The 15106-nt window shown below is 35.9% G+C and overlaps 1 protein-coding gene across 1 annotated transcript in view; it reads left to right on the top strand.

Annotated features, from left to right (window-relative positions):
- The window catches only part of LOC126100946 (uncharacterized), a 162824-nt gene that overhangs the window by 87139 nt on the left and 60579 nt on the right, over positions 1-15106 (top strand). Inside the window, exon 5 of the mRNA XM_049911607.1 lies at positions 12788-13177. Within this exon, the coding sequence (XP_049767564.1) occupies positions 12788-13177 (390 nt within the window). The remainder of the gene's footprint in view (positions 1-12787; positions 13178-15106) is intronic.

Here is a 15106-nt window from a genome sequence, read left to right as displayed (position 1 = left end):
TAAGAAATCTAGGAGAACATCTTTAATTATACTTAAAAACTGATGTTTTATTATTAGCTGATGTTTTATAAAATTTTAGAAAAACCTATATAAAGATTATAATTTACAACTTCTTGGTATTTTACTGCTCCAGATTAATGTTTGTACAGTTATGAATGAGTTTCATGGGAGAAAAAGGAATATGAGAAGGCATAGCATTGTTGTAAAAGATACATTAAACCAAATAATAAATACATGAAATCTTTGAATAAACTACAATATGAAATGTCTTAATATAATCAGATCCAAATAATTTATATGATAAATGCTATGAGACAATATTTGTCATGTGGAGTGCTTCAGTGGGATGAAACAAATAGTTTTCATTCTACAAAATTAAGCGAAATTTCAGGAACTTCTAAAGTTGGTTATGTTTTCGAATCGGGTCTATAACAGATAAAAATGCACACAATGACCATATAGATTTACAACTTGCTCCAAAAAATGAAACTGTGCCTGGGTCTAAAGGAAGAATTATGACCTCCCTTAGATAATAAGTATAATTATGTTGTTCACTATAGGAATGTAAATGTATTTTTATCTCAAAACTGAAATAACAAAAATTTATGAAGTTTTAAGATTTACATGGTCTGATTGGTTAAAAAAGTATACAGATATAATTTTGGTTAAAAAGTATGCAGATGTAAATATGGAAAAAAGGACTAAGCAAAAAATGATTTTGAAAAAGACTTATAGTAATTGATGAAAATTCAGTATTTGGGAAGAGATAGAAATTAGTAGATAGAAAATTAGTCTTAGATTGAGACAAATGTTAAAAATATATAGCTGAGCCAAGTTTTAAAGGAAGACAATATTTCACATAACTTTATTTGAAACCTGTATGAATAAAACTATTAATAGTAAAGTGTGTATACTTGCTTTTTCCAGTGAATTAATGTATAATTTTGAACATAATATTTTGAACCTAAGTATGGAGAAAATATTGGATTTAATTGTCAAGGTACTGATAGTTACATTTTTAATGTAAAAAAATGAAGATTTTTATGAAAATATAAAGTCAGTGACTGATCATTTTGATGCTACTGATTGTCCAGAAAATAATTTTTATAATATACCTGAAGTTAATGAAAAAGCAGTAGGAATAACGAAGGATGAATATAATGGAAAAATAATAGAAGAATTTTATGTTGTAAGGGTAAAAGTTGGCGGTAATCAAGAGAAATAATCGAAAGAAATTATGAAAAATGTTGTTAAACAACATATAGAGCAAAATAGATCTCTGAAGTTTATATGAAGCTTTAAATATTTTTATTTTGTTGAGATTAATAAAACAACCTTTAACACTAACAATAGTAAACGACATGTTTTAGAAAATAAATTACATAACTGCCATATGGATATTATGAATTAAATAAGTGATTTAATATACTTTAAATTTTTTAAATTCAGAATTAAATTATTTATCTTTGCTGTTAAAAATAATTCTGTTTATATTCTTTCATCCCAAAATATATTCCCACATTCGTAATCATTTGTTAAACTCATAACACGAATGAATTCTGAAAAACGTTTTTCATCAAAATTCCCAAGTGAGGCATGTATGAGAATCAAAATTTTCAATGAAGTATCAAGTTTAACTTTTGATAGTGCTCCACAGAGTGAACTACATAAGTGTAACTGATTTACTTCCTCAGAGCCTTACTTGTGGCTTCATCTCATCCTCTAGCTTCGAAATTTCACAAAAATTCCCCTGTGAAACTTGCATGACTAGCATATCTGGAAGAATGGATATCGTGGAAATAAGGCCTGGGATATGTTTCTGCAATGAAATTTTTACTCGGCAATGTAGTGTATCCTGATACGAAACTCACTAGCAGATTAAAACTGTGTGTTGGACTGATATTCAGACTCAGAACCTTTGCCTTTCTGGGTAAGTGCAAGGCTTTTGTGAAGTTTGGAAGCTAGGAGACGAAGTACTGATAGATGTAAGTTGGTGCAAGCTGGTTGTGAGTTGTGCTTGTGTACCTCAGTCCATAGAACACTTGCCTATGAAAGGCAAAGGCTCCAAGCTCGAGTCTCCATCTGGCACAGAGTTTTAATCTGCCATGAGGTTTCAACACTTTTGATGTTTCCTTTAAAATATATATTATACTGCAATTTTCGAAAACTTTAAAGAGATCAATTTATGCTGAAATAATATTTTTAGCTGACACTGAGAGAATTAAATACTATTATTTTTGTTATAATCTGTAATACATTTTTCCATTTATTTCAGTATATATATTTAATTGTTGGATTCTTACAAAAAATGAAATCCTTAATTTTTTGATAATTCATACATTTTTTGGAAATTTATGCATCTAGAACTTTCGTTTTCATCAGTCTTAATCGATAATAATATTTTTGAAGGTTCTTTATTTTTCTGTGAATTTCTGCAATATTCATTTAAACAAGATCTACATATTGTTCAGTAACCATCTTTTGTATATTTATGTGAAGTAAAATTATCAATTTAATTCTGAACTGCACAGTTTTTAGAAAACTTATATTTTATGGCTTCTGTTTATGTAGAAAAAATGATTAGAAATAAGAAAAAGGGAAAATAAGAAATTAATAATATTAAAAATGACCCTAAAAATAAAAAGTCTACTAACAATTTTTGTATTAAATGGATTAATTCTTAGACCTTGTCATCAACCATTAACTTAACTTCAGTGACGAACAAGGCTTAAATATCATTGATGAAAAAGCTAATCGTTTTTTATAGCTGAAGTTGTAGCTGAAATTCTAGAATATAAAGATACTGACTACACAATTAGATGAATTGTTGATAAATCAGATAATTTTTTTTAATTTAAACCCAGAAATGCCATTGATATTAAATTCAATGACAAATCATAAATATTTATCAATGACCTGGCTTCTGTTCATTAATTTTTAAATCAGAAAAGGAAGAAACCAAATTGTTCAGAAAGTCGGTTACACATGAAGATTAATCTTCAATCTGTGAACATGGAGAATATGAAATTAAAGAAGAATTAATGGATTGATATAAACATTGTATAAAGAGACAGAAAGAAATTAAATTAAAGTAAGTTGAAACTTCCTGGCAGATTAAAACTGTGTGCCCGACCGAGACTCGAACTCGGGACCTGTGCCTTTTGTGGGCAAGTGCTCTACCATCTGAGCTACCGAAGCACGACTCACGCCTGGTACTCACAGCTTTACTTCTGCCAGTACCTCGTCTTCTACCTTTCAAACTTTACAGAAGCTCTCCTGCGAACCTTGCAGAACTAGCACTCCTGAAAGAAAGGATATTGTGGAGACATGGCTTAGCCACAGCCTGGGAAATGTACCGGGCGTGAGTCGTGCGTCAGTAGCTCAGATGGTAGAGCACTTGCCCGCGAAAGGCAAAGGTCCCGAGTTCGAGTCTCGGTCGGGCACACAGTTTTAATCTGCCAGGAAGTTTCATATCCGCTGCAGAGTGAAAATCTCATTCTTAAGATAAGTTATTTAAAAAAACTGAATAGAGTTAAGGGCAAATATAAACAAAAATTCGGGGAACAGTTATATTCAGCAATAGAAATTTTAAATGAAAGGACTAAGAAAATAAATAGAACACTACCACATACTGTACAAGAAACTGAAGACCATAACTTAACCCTTTCACTGCGCATTTACTCTCAGCGTCTCCCGCCCTGTGCGCGTTATTTTCACCCGATGCGTATGTGTATGACTGTAGCAGTCTACTGTTATTATTGAGATAAAAATGAGACGCATAATCCAGTATTGTCGGTGTAAATTGTTTCCTTTTTTTAAATCTTTGTTCAGAATGTCTTATGTTTTTCAAAAAAGGTACTTTATTAGGAGAAAAAATACAAAACATATTACGTTAGTAATTAGTAAACATATTACATTAGTAATACTTAAAAGTGTGATATCTCTCGAAACATCAATTCAAACATAAAGGTACATTACATTTTACACAAATGTATCTTGTGTCACTTCGTTTATCATGTTTTGCACATACAATACACCTTCTCTGGCGGCCTTCTTCTCTGTAGTTCCTGGGATTAGCGAGATAAAGTGGCGCTCGGTTAGGCGTAAGGGATTGTCAGCATCACCTGATCTCCTTCCACGACGACCCTATGTTTGCGGTTGGTGGTGAATCTCTATGATCTCCTTGATAAGTTTTTGTTGAAAATCAGATACTGAAATATTTCGTCTCGTTTGAGTTTTATATAATGTATACGCATTGAGCAGAGACAGATCCACCAAATGAAAACATCCTTTTTTATACCATTTAACAGTTTTTCATACACATTCTACTGAACTTAGCATCATGTCGCTCCTGTCGACAGCACCCATATTTTCAATGTAGCTTACGATGCAAGCTGGTTTTGTTTTTGGTTCATTTGTGGTTCTGTCAATTTTATCAGTCGCTGTATTTTCGCTTGTATGAAGAGTTGAAAGCATCCTCAGTTCCTGCTTGTCCTACCACTTCAGGGAAAGAAGTTTATCTGTTCACATAAACTCGACCTTTTTTTTGATAAAGCAGGCATTCCTTTGCGGTTTGTTCTCACAGTTCCACAGGCATTAGTCACTCTGCATGCAAATAAGAAAATAATGTTGGGCTGGTGTACCAGTTGTCAACCTGTAATATGTGATCTTTACCAAGGTAACGTTCAAGTAAAGTGAGAACAATGCTTCCAGGTATTCCAACATTTACACCAAAGTCAGTTTCTTTTTTTACGTCTGTTGCTGCACCCATGTAAATAATAAAGTCAAGAATATAACCGGTTTCACAGTGTTTTTCCGTAGTTGCAGTCTTAATTTTTCACTGGCATCATTGCAAAGGTGTTCATAATATAAATTACATTGCTCAGCTATGTAGCTCACAATTTATTGCCTATCAAAAACTTGTAAGCAGTCGTATACAGTACATAAATCATCTAAATTGACGATTTTGCAAACGGAACCACTATTATCGAAATTGTACACTTTGGGTCCAAATCAGAGTCTTTCCATTTAAAATGAACCGTTTTGTGTCTCTTAGGAGATTTTTCAGGTATAAGCTCAGGCTCTTCTTCGGAATTGGAGAAAGAATCGATGATAACATCAAAATCTGGATCTGCATTTACTAGTTCAACGTTTGTTGGTTCACAAATATTTTTTATATTTGTGGTGACAGATTTATCTGCCAGCTCGTCATCGCCATTATCTGTCCACCCATAATCAGCTGGATTGGGCATGATAATGTCCTCATCGTCACTTTGGTTTAGAATACTCAGCAGCTCATCATTTGTAAAAGGACGGTAATGTCGTATCATTTTATTCGGTAATGCGGAAATGGCCGCACACAAACTAGGTAACACAGTGATATGAATGAACTCAGCAGAAAGAGAATTCAGCATTCGATAGTCGTTTAGGTATTTCCTAGTATTCCAACAATTAAACTGCATACTTGCACAACAATTACCTCTGCATCACTGGCCCGACTGTCGGCGTTATACGTAACTATACGACTGTAGTAGGGAACCGCTGTAAGTATTTTTTATAGCAAATAGTACTGGAGTACTGAAACGATCAGCGTATATTTACGTTTGGAGTAGCGAAAGGCTTAAAGCCAAATTTTGTGATTTTAATGTTATATGATTGAAACTTTACATTATTAGAACACAAAGAGAAGGACAAAAATAAATGGAATTAGAAATACATGCCTTAATTGTGAACAAATGTTAAGATCTGGTTAAAACCCAATTCCATAAATTTGTATCAAAGTATTAAACAAAATTTAAGAATTGAATATCACCACAGTTATTGTAGTATATTAGATAAACTATTACAGTTTATTCATGATACAGTAAATCGAATCCTTTAAAATTTCTTCATTATTTTCTTAATTAACTGTTACAGTAACGACACTAAAAGCTATCAAAAGAATATTTTCATCAGTAACACTTACTTCTAAATCCTGAATTTTTACCTCAAGAAAAAGAAGAAATGTAGGATATTTTGGTTCATCAATTATATGTTTAAAAGAAACAATAGTATTAGTTTCCTGATGAAAATATTTGTCTTTTTCTACAAACATCCTATCAGCTAAATCAGATTTCATATTTATTACTTCAAAAGGTATATCTATAAATTTTTGTCAAACTATTAGAAGCCATTTTCTTCTTAGGTCCAATGATTTGTTTACTGAAGTGTGAAACCTCTCCAGTACTCGGCTTTATACTAATATATAATTTATCATTGCTCTCAATAGTAACTTTACTTAAAAGTTTGTCTTCCTTAAATATATATTACGTTTTACAGAATTTATTAATTTCTTGAAACTTTTGAACTATGCCCCCCAGTTATTGTTTCTCCATTGCAGCTTAATTTATTATTTTTAATGTAATATTTGGAGTTTATAAGCTGTATGAAACCAACTACATGAACATTTTTATAGCCATGTCTTACAGGAACAGATGATTTTCTTGTGAATTGATAAATTTCTTTTAATTGAAATAAGTGTCTGAATTACTGTTCGTACAAATTATTTACGTAACTGAAAATTGATTTACTGCTGGAAAAGAAATAAGAATGGCAGGCTTGCATAATTTAATTCAATGTTCTATAATAGGAACAAGCAGATGTGCAAAAGCAACACTAATGATTGATAGTTATATTTGAGCTCCAGGATGGTTAAAGTACAATAAAATAATTATTCATTTAGTTACTCTAAAATTTTAAATCAACCAAAATATTCAAAACTTATAAAAAGGTTCAATAAAATTGAAAATGAAAATGAGAAAAAGTGCTACTTTTATTGAAAATGAAATGAAACAATTAAAAGAACCAGAAGATAATTGTTTTGTTAAATTTGATGATTTTACTCTTGAAAGTCAATATGCAGTTAGACAATATTAGATGCAGTCATAAAGGAGCACATTGTTTCTATTTAACTAAAACATTTCCAAAAATCCCAAAACAATTAGTCAGAGAGTCGTTAGACATTTAAAATATTTTTAGACAACATGATACAAATTGAAATCATTTCTTTCCTGAGTTTGTTGGTGATGATTTAAAGTTTGTGATTTTAAATGCAAAACACAATTAAAAGAAGGCAATGGTATAAATCCACACAATTTCATTACAAATTATGCTATGAATGTAATAAATATATCTTGATGAGGAAATATTGTAGCAACACAAAAACTATTATGACATTACTTGCTACTTTTAAGGATAAACTATCTTATATATTTTTTTATAGAAAAAGGAATTTAACTTATGATGCTCAGCACGGAATACTATCTGAGAATTCTTATAATATATGTATATTGTTTAGCTATTGCATTGAGAAATAATACATCATCTTTCAATATTTTTTACTCTCCACTATGTCTCTTGCCATTATAGATAAAATGATATTTAAATTCTCCAGTTATTGTGAGAGAAACTTTTGAAAATATGCCATCAAAGATAAAAGTTACAACTCCTTCTATTAATGAGTGAGAAACTTTTAGAAATAATGTATAAACCAAATATAATCTTTTACTATATATTTTTGGTAAATTGTAGAATTCATAACTCTTCACTGTATCTGTTTCCTGACAGTAAAAATAAACTGCTGTATTTCCTGTTTTCATAGATAAGAGACATTCTGTAATTAAAGATGGTTTAAGGTAAAGTTTTTAAACTTTATGTTCAACCTGCTTCTCTCTTGGTGGAATATGTCTTTCAACAATGTCTTTCTTTGCAAAATTTAAATTTGCCCCACACATTAGTCATAAGTAATTTGTCCTAATTTATAAGACAAAAAATGTATTACATTTTATAAAATGAAAAAGGTTGTGGATTTTTGAATATTAGATTTATAGATATGCTAATATAAAAATTTATTAGATTTAAAAAAAAGTAAAATAAACGAATTATGCCTTTATTCTCAAATTTTTAATTTTTTTCAAACATGAGATTTCTTTACTTAGTTAAAAATTTATATTCAACTGATTTTCAACCATTTTTACATACTGTGAAAATTTTGTAAGTAAATGATTTTTCAAATCATTTTATATTCTGTAAAATTTACAATTTTCCTGATTTTTATTTAGTTTTGTTCGTTATATTTGGTTAAATTTTTTTAAAGGGTTTTGAAAGGGTTGTTTTATGTTGAAGAAAAAGTCCCTAATTGTGGCCAGGGCGATATCACCATTCTTTATCAACTAAATTGTGTTCTGTTCTTGTTCATAAAAATCTTTGTAATCATACATAACATTATGACCCAAGGACCTTCCAGCCAGTCAGGTTCTCTCCCGTTCTGTAGTTCAGTAGTACCATTTACCAGAAAACTTTGACAGGCAAATTACTGATGACCTCATGCCATAGTTTACTTGTGTTTGCTTCTTGAAGATGTTGATGTACTCTTGATGCACCTTTGGGTGTATTAACCTCACACCAACTGTTAACATCCTCAAGGGCTACTTTTTAAACAGTTGCACTAAAACAAGTAGGTTTCATAAACATACTAAAAGACAGTCCATATCTTCTTAGTGAAGATGTATGATGGTGTTAAGAATGTGGATATCTGATATTCATGCGTTTGAAGAAACACAGGAGGAAATTTTATAATTTGAATGTCCAGGAAGATCGTCAGTCCCCCATAAAAGTGAATAGCCTGAAGCAAGCAACTTCACTGGAGTGTGCATGCACTCCATGTATGACACATGAAGAAGGCTGACTGGCATGCTACCGATTTGAGTGGGAAGAGGATACAGTGGTTAGCTACGGATCAACATATTGCACGAATAGCATTGAAATCTGTTGATGGCATGTGGAGCGGTATGACCGTTAAATTATGATGGAGAAAATGATTTGACTGTGGAGTCAGTAATTCCTCAACACACATCAGAAAGGAGCAAATCTGCAGTGCCTAAAGACATCAACTACAGAGACAAACATTGAACCCATGAATTCAATTATTGTCAGCACACAGCTTATCATTATGACGAAGTCGCTAGGAAATGAATTCATGACATACTGAAGCTCATCGTTTCGTTTGGTGAGCAATCAAGTGTCACAAAGTGGCATACAGTTACCTTTATATCTCAAAGAACTGGAATGAAGCTATAGCCTATCTTGCAAGAAAAATAAAGTTACTACAGCGTTCGGGTTTGGGTTGTTATGGGCGGACGAGAGTTTCTTGCCTCCTTAATATAAATATCCTGTCAAGCAGAAGTTTAAAGAGAACATAGCAGCCAGTAGTATCATGCACTCAAAATATGGGATGTGAAAAAAATTCTGTAATTAGTTCATTCCTTATAGAGTAGTAAACACCTACCTGCAATGAGATACACTCCTCAGAACGAAAGCACCTATTAGACAAGTGAGACTGCTGCTGATGGGATTGATTATTTCTCATAATAAGGCCAAAACTTCTATCTCAGATACAACAACAGCTCGTCTGGGAACCATATGTTTGGATACACATATCATGTCCGCCTGCAGTTACATACTGGAGTCTACTCAAATTTTCTTAGCTCGAGGTGATATTTATCTGTACAGCATTTCAGCACCAATGAGAATAGAGACTGCATTGTTCCTCTTATTACCTTTGTCATGACATGTAGTTTATCTACAGTTTCTTTTCAACATCTGTCAGGTGATAAAACTTGATATTCTTGTCACTATTTCTATTTCCTCAGTAAACGGTCTGAAGAAAAGTGTGAAGTAGGATTTTTACTGAACTACGTTAATGTAGTGGGTAGTTGTTATTAAACTTTCCCTATTTAATACGTTATAACACGGAAACTAATAACCATACGAGGACATAACTTGGCAGCATTAATGTCAAAGGCATGGGGAAGAGAAATAATGCAGAATCAATTCAATTGAAACACTTTTAATGTGATGCTGCTGCACTCCATACCATTACATACTGGTTCCATTACTACAATAAAAGGGGCTCAATATGGTGCCCATCAGTGTCGAGAAGAGTCTGAAAGCGCAGGATTGCATTCTGTACAGCAGAACGAAGCATGTCCATAGGCATGCTGGGTACTTCTATTGATTTGCTGGGCTTCAGATCTGCACATGTGTGAATGTTCCCCTGGTCAACCCTGTCCTTCAGGGCAAAGCATATCGCCGTAACACTGGCCAGTCACACTGCACGTCTTCGGTCACTGAGCGGCAACCTGTTCAAAAAAGAACGGTGGAATGATGAACGCAGCCGTGAAGCCACACCATACGGTGACACATGCACCATACGGAGGAACTTCGTGCACACTGACTGGAGGTGAAGATGCCCACACTCGGCAATTCTGTGTGTTCACCTCACCTGTCAGAGAAAAATGAGCTTCGTCTGTCTGTAGGATGGTCCATGACCAGCCCTCGTCAACTTCAAGTATTGTCAGAAAGCGGAGATGGAAGTTAACGCGTCGTTGTGCGTCCTGTTATGTAAGCTGCTGTACTTTATGAAACTTGTACGGATACCATTTGAGAACGGTTCGAAGCACCTTCCGCACACTGGACGACGGGATTGTCGCGACATAGCACGGGCACTGTCTGACAGTTGGGAATTGCACGCAGCCTTCTCTGCCACAGCAACAGCGATTTCATCAACCACCTGTGGTGTGACCGGTATCAGCTTCTTCCCGGAGCGACGCCCTGTTCTCCAGTCCACTCGAACTTATTAATCATGCTCCGCACAGCAGGTGGAGAAAGAGGACCCTTCTGTAATCCTTGCAGCAAGTGATATTCTCAAACTGCAGCTGCAACTTTACTCTTGTTTTGATAACAGAGCTTCACCAATAATGCCCTGCTCCTTTAGTCCAAACTCATGTTGAGGTTTCAACAAGTGCACTGCGACTGGTCAGGTCTGTGAGACTATGAACCACGATGACTGATCACGGCACCTGGTGGCCATAATTGAAACTGGACGGCGGAGCTGTATCGCATGTAAATCATACACCCCATACTCTGGACATTTACGCTGCCAAGTTTGGTGCTCGCACGGTACCTAATTTCCGTGTTATAATGTGTTAGTATATAGAGGGTCTATACAAGGGCGATGTACTTGAGGACAATATTAGGGAAATGGAAGAGGATGTAGATGAAGATGAAATGGGAGATACGATACTGCGTGAAGAGTTTGACAGAGCACTGAAAGACCTGGGTCGAAACAAGGCCCCCGGAGTAGACAACATTCCATTGGAACTACTGACGGCCTTGGGAGAGCCAGTCATGACAAAACTCTACCATCTGGTGAGCAAGATGTATGAGACAGGCGAAATACCCTTAGCCTTCAAGAAGAATATAATAATTCCAATCCCAAAGAAAGCAGGTGTTGACAGATGTGAAAATTACCGAACAATCAGTTTAATAAGCCACAGCTGCAAAATACTAACGGGAATTCTTTACAGAAACTGGTAGAAGCCGACCACGGGGAAGATCAGTTTGGATTCCGTAGAAATGTTGGAACAGGTGAGGAAATACTGACCCTACGACTTATCTTAGGAGAGAGATTCAGGAAAGGCAAACCTACGTTTCTAGCATTTGTAGACTTAGAGAAGGCTTTTGACAATGTTGACTGGAATACTCTCTTTCAAATTCTAAAGGTGGCAGGGGTAAAATACAGGGAGCGAAAGGCTATTTACAATTTGTACAGAAACCAGATGGCAGTTATGAGAGTCGAGGGACATGAAAGGGAAGCAGTGGTTGGGAAGGGAGTGAGACAGGGTTGTAGCCTCTCCCCGATGTTATTCAATCTGTATATTGAGCAAGCAGTAAAGTAAACAAAAGAAAAATTCGGAGTAGGTATTAAAATCGATGGAGAAGAAATAAATGTCTTTGAGGTTCGCCGATGACATTGTAATTCTGTCAGAGGCAGGAAAGCACTTGGAAAAGCAGTTGAACGGAATGGACAGTGTCTTGAAAGGAGGATATAAGATGAACATCAACAAAAGCAAAATGGAATGTAGTCGAATTAAGTCGGGTGATGCTGAGGGAATTAGATTAGGAAATGAGACACTTAAAGTAGTAAATGAGTTTTGCTATTTGGGGAGCAAAATAACTGATGATGGTCGAAGTAGAGAGGATATAAAACGTAGACTGGCAATGGCAAGGAAAGCGTTTCTGAAGAAGAGAAATTTGTTAACATCGAGTATAGATTTAAGTGTCAGGAAGTCATTTCTAAAAGTATTTGTATGGAGTGTAGCCATGTATGGAAGTGAAACATGGACGGTAAATAGTTTGGACAAGAAGAGAATAGAAGCTTTAGAAATGTGGTGCTACAGAAGAATGCTGAAGATTAGATGGGTAGATCACATAACTAATGAGGAAGTATTGAATAGGATTGGGGAGAAGAGAAGTTTGTGGCACAACTTGACCAGAAGAAGGGATCGGTTGGTAGGACATGTTCTGAGGCATCAAGGGATCACCAATTTAGTATTGGAGGGCAGCGTGGAGGGTAAAAATCGTAGGGGGAGACCAAGAGATGAATACACTAAGCAGATTCAGAGGGATGTAGGTTGCAGTAGGTACTGGGAGATGAAGAAGCTTGCACAGGATAGAGTAGCATGGAGAGCTGCATCAAACCAGTCTCAGGACTGAAGACCACAACAACAACAACAACAATGTGTTAAATAGGGAAAGTTTAATTATAAACGCCTGGCATGTCCGCTTCCCTAATGTGGTTTTGCTGCTGAACTTGTGCCCAAGTCCGTTTTTATGGCTTCAATGTAATGTCTGCTAATTTTATGGTTACCTAACATGGTTTCTTACTGGAACTCCTGTACTACAACAGGTCGTCCAGTGTCCAATCTGCCGTGGTTGCCTAACGATCCCAACAACGCGTACGGGATCGAGAACTGCGTCGACTTCAACAAAGACGGGTTCACGAACGACGTGCACTGCGAGAATGCAGCGCCATTCTTCTGCGAGCGCCGGCTCTCGGTGGCCGTGCCGGACGGCTACCAGTGGCTGGGCGGCGCCGGCCGCTTCTACAGGGTGCACGCGGAGGGGGCGGTCCGTGCCGACGCGGCCAGGACGTGCCGCTTCGAGAACGCGACGCTGGCCGTCACCGACACGTGGCGCCGCGCCGAGGCCGTGCTCGGCCTCCTAGAGCCAAAAAAGGAACTCTACCTGATAGGCTTCACGGATGAAGCTGTCGAAGGCGACTTCGTTACTGAAACAGGTTAGTATGTTGTATACTCCTTTTGCATTTCCATCGGCTCCTCGAAACATCACACCGAAACTAGGTATTGTTATTATATAGCATTACACATGAACAATTTGGTACTACAATTTTGTCTCTATGTGAAAAGATAGAAAAGGAGCTGAGTGAAGAACAGCATGGGTTTAGGAAAGGAAGGAGCACAATCGACCTGATATTTTCTATCCGTCAACTGATGGAAAAAAGTTGGGAGTATAACAAAAGGGTGATAATGGTTTTTATAGACATAGAAAAGGCATATGACTCAGTTGACAGGGAAAGACTCTGGGAAGAACTGAAGAAGATAGATATAGAAGATGGATACATTAATGTTATAAAGACAATGTACAGAGGCCACAATTGTAGAATTAGAACACCATTGGGGAACTCTGAATACTTCGAAATAAGACAACGACTTAAGCAAGGAAGTATTCTATCTCCTGCGCTTTTTAATGTTGTGATGGAGGGAATGAATAGGGCAGTTAAAGATATAGTAAAAGAAAAAGACAAAAAGATGATTTTTGCAGATGATATGGTAATATGGGGTGATAAAGAGGTAGATGTACAGTTACAACTTGATGCCTGGAAGGAAATAATGAAAAGGTATGGATTAAAAATAAATAAAGATAAGAGTGAAGTAATGGTATTTGGAAGAGAGAAAGGAATCAATGGAAATATTACCTTGAATGGAGAACCCCTCAAAGTGGTAGAAAGTTTCACTTATTTAGGGAGTGAAATATCTAGGGATGGAAGAATAACTAACGAAATAAATAGGAGGTTACAGAAGGGAGGCAATTTCTACCAAACAATAAAACATCTGATTTGGAATAATGAAATTTCAGAAGGAGCAAAACTCCTGATGTATAAGAATTATTACTTCCCTATTGTCACCTATGGTGGAGAAACATGGACAATGAAAGAAAGGGACTGGAGCAGACTGCAAGCAGGGGAAATGAAATTTCTCAGAGCAGTTAAGGGAAAAACAAGAATGGACAGAGTAAGGAATGTAGAGATTAGAAAGGACCTCAAACAAGAAAGTATGAGAGAAGAAATTGAAAGAAAGAGATTAAGATGGTATGGGCATGTTAAGAGGATACATGGGCAGAGACTCCCCAAAATTATGGAAGAACTAAAGATGGATGGGAAAAGACCTAAAGGGCGCCCAAGAACACGGTGGAAAATGGGAGTGAGAATATCTGTTGAAAGGAGAGGTGTGACCTGGCAGCAAGTGGAGGAACAAAAGTGGTGGGAGGACCGAGCCAAATGGAGAGGACTCGTCAGCACCCAGACCCGGCAGTAGCTGGAGCGGGATTCGGATATAGATAGATAGATAGACACATGAACAGCAACTAACAATTGTGGATTACAAAATTTTCCAAAAATATATTAATTTCATAATTTGTAATAAGTCCATAAATTAATATCTAATTTGTCGATCCATTCAAGGGCTGCCTCTGTCACTTCAAAGAAATCTTCCAAGTTCCTATGGTAGGATCTTACGGTACAGCTTGTTACAATGTGATGGATCGTCTGGTGTTCATTTCCACAGTGACATTAAGAAGATCTTCCCCATCGGTAGAGGTTTCAAGCACAGATGCTGTCGCCTGTGCGGATCTGTTTAATTGTTTTCCAGACACGTCGCGTTAGTTCCATACCGGCTGGTGTTGTGTCAGGTCTTTGGAGGGTCTGATGTTCCTCATGGGCAATACTGTTCCATATTTCTGTCCAATTTTTGTTCATACTGAAAGTACAGGGTGTTTCAAAAATGACCGGTATATTTGAGACGGCAATAAAAACTAAACGAGCAGCGATAGAAATACACAGTTTGTCGCAATATGCTTGGGACAACAGTACATTTTCAGGCGGACAAACTTTCGAAATTACAGTAGTTACAATTTTCAACAACAGATG

Source organism: Schistocerca cancellata, chromosome 9 (genome assembly GCF_023864275.1).
Source record: "Schistocerca cancellata isolate TAMUIC-IGC-003103 chromosome 9, iqSchCanc2.1, whole genome shotgun sequence".
NCBI classification, from domain to species: domain Eukaryota; kingdom Metazoa; phylum Arthropoda; class Insecta; order Orthoptera; family Acrididae; genus Schistocerca; species Schistocerca cancellata.
This window is presented reverse-complemented; position numbering and strand designations above follow the sequence as displayed.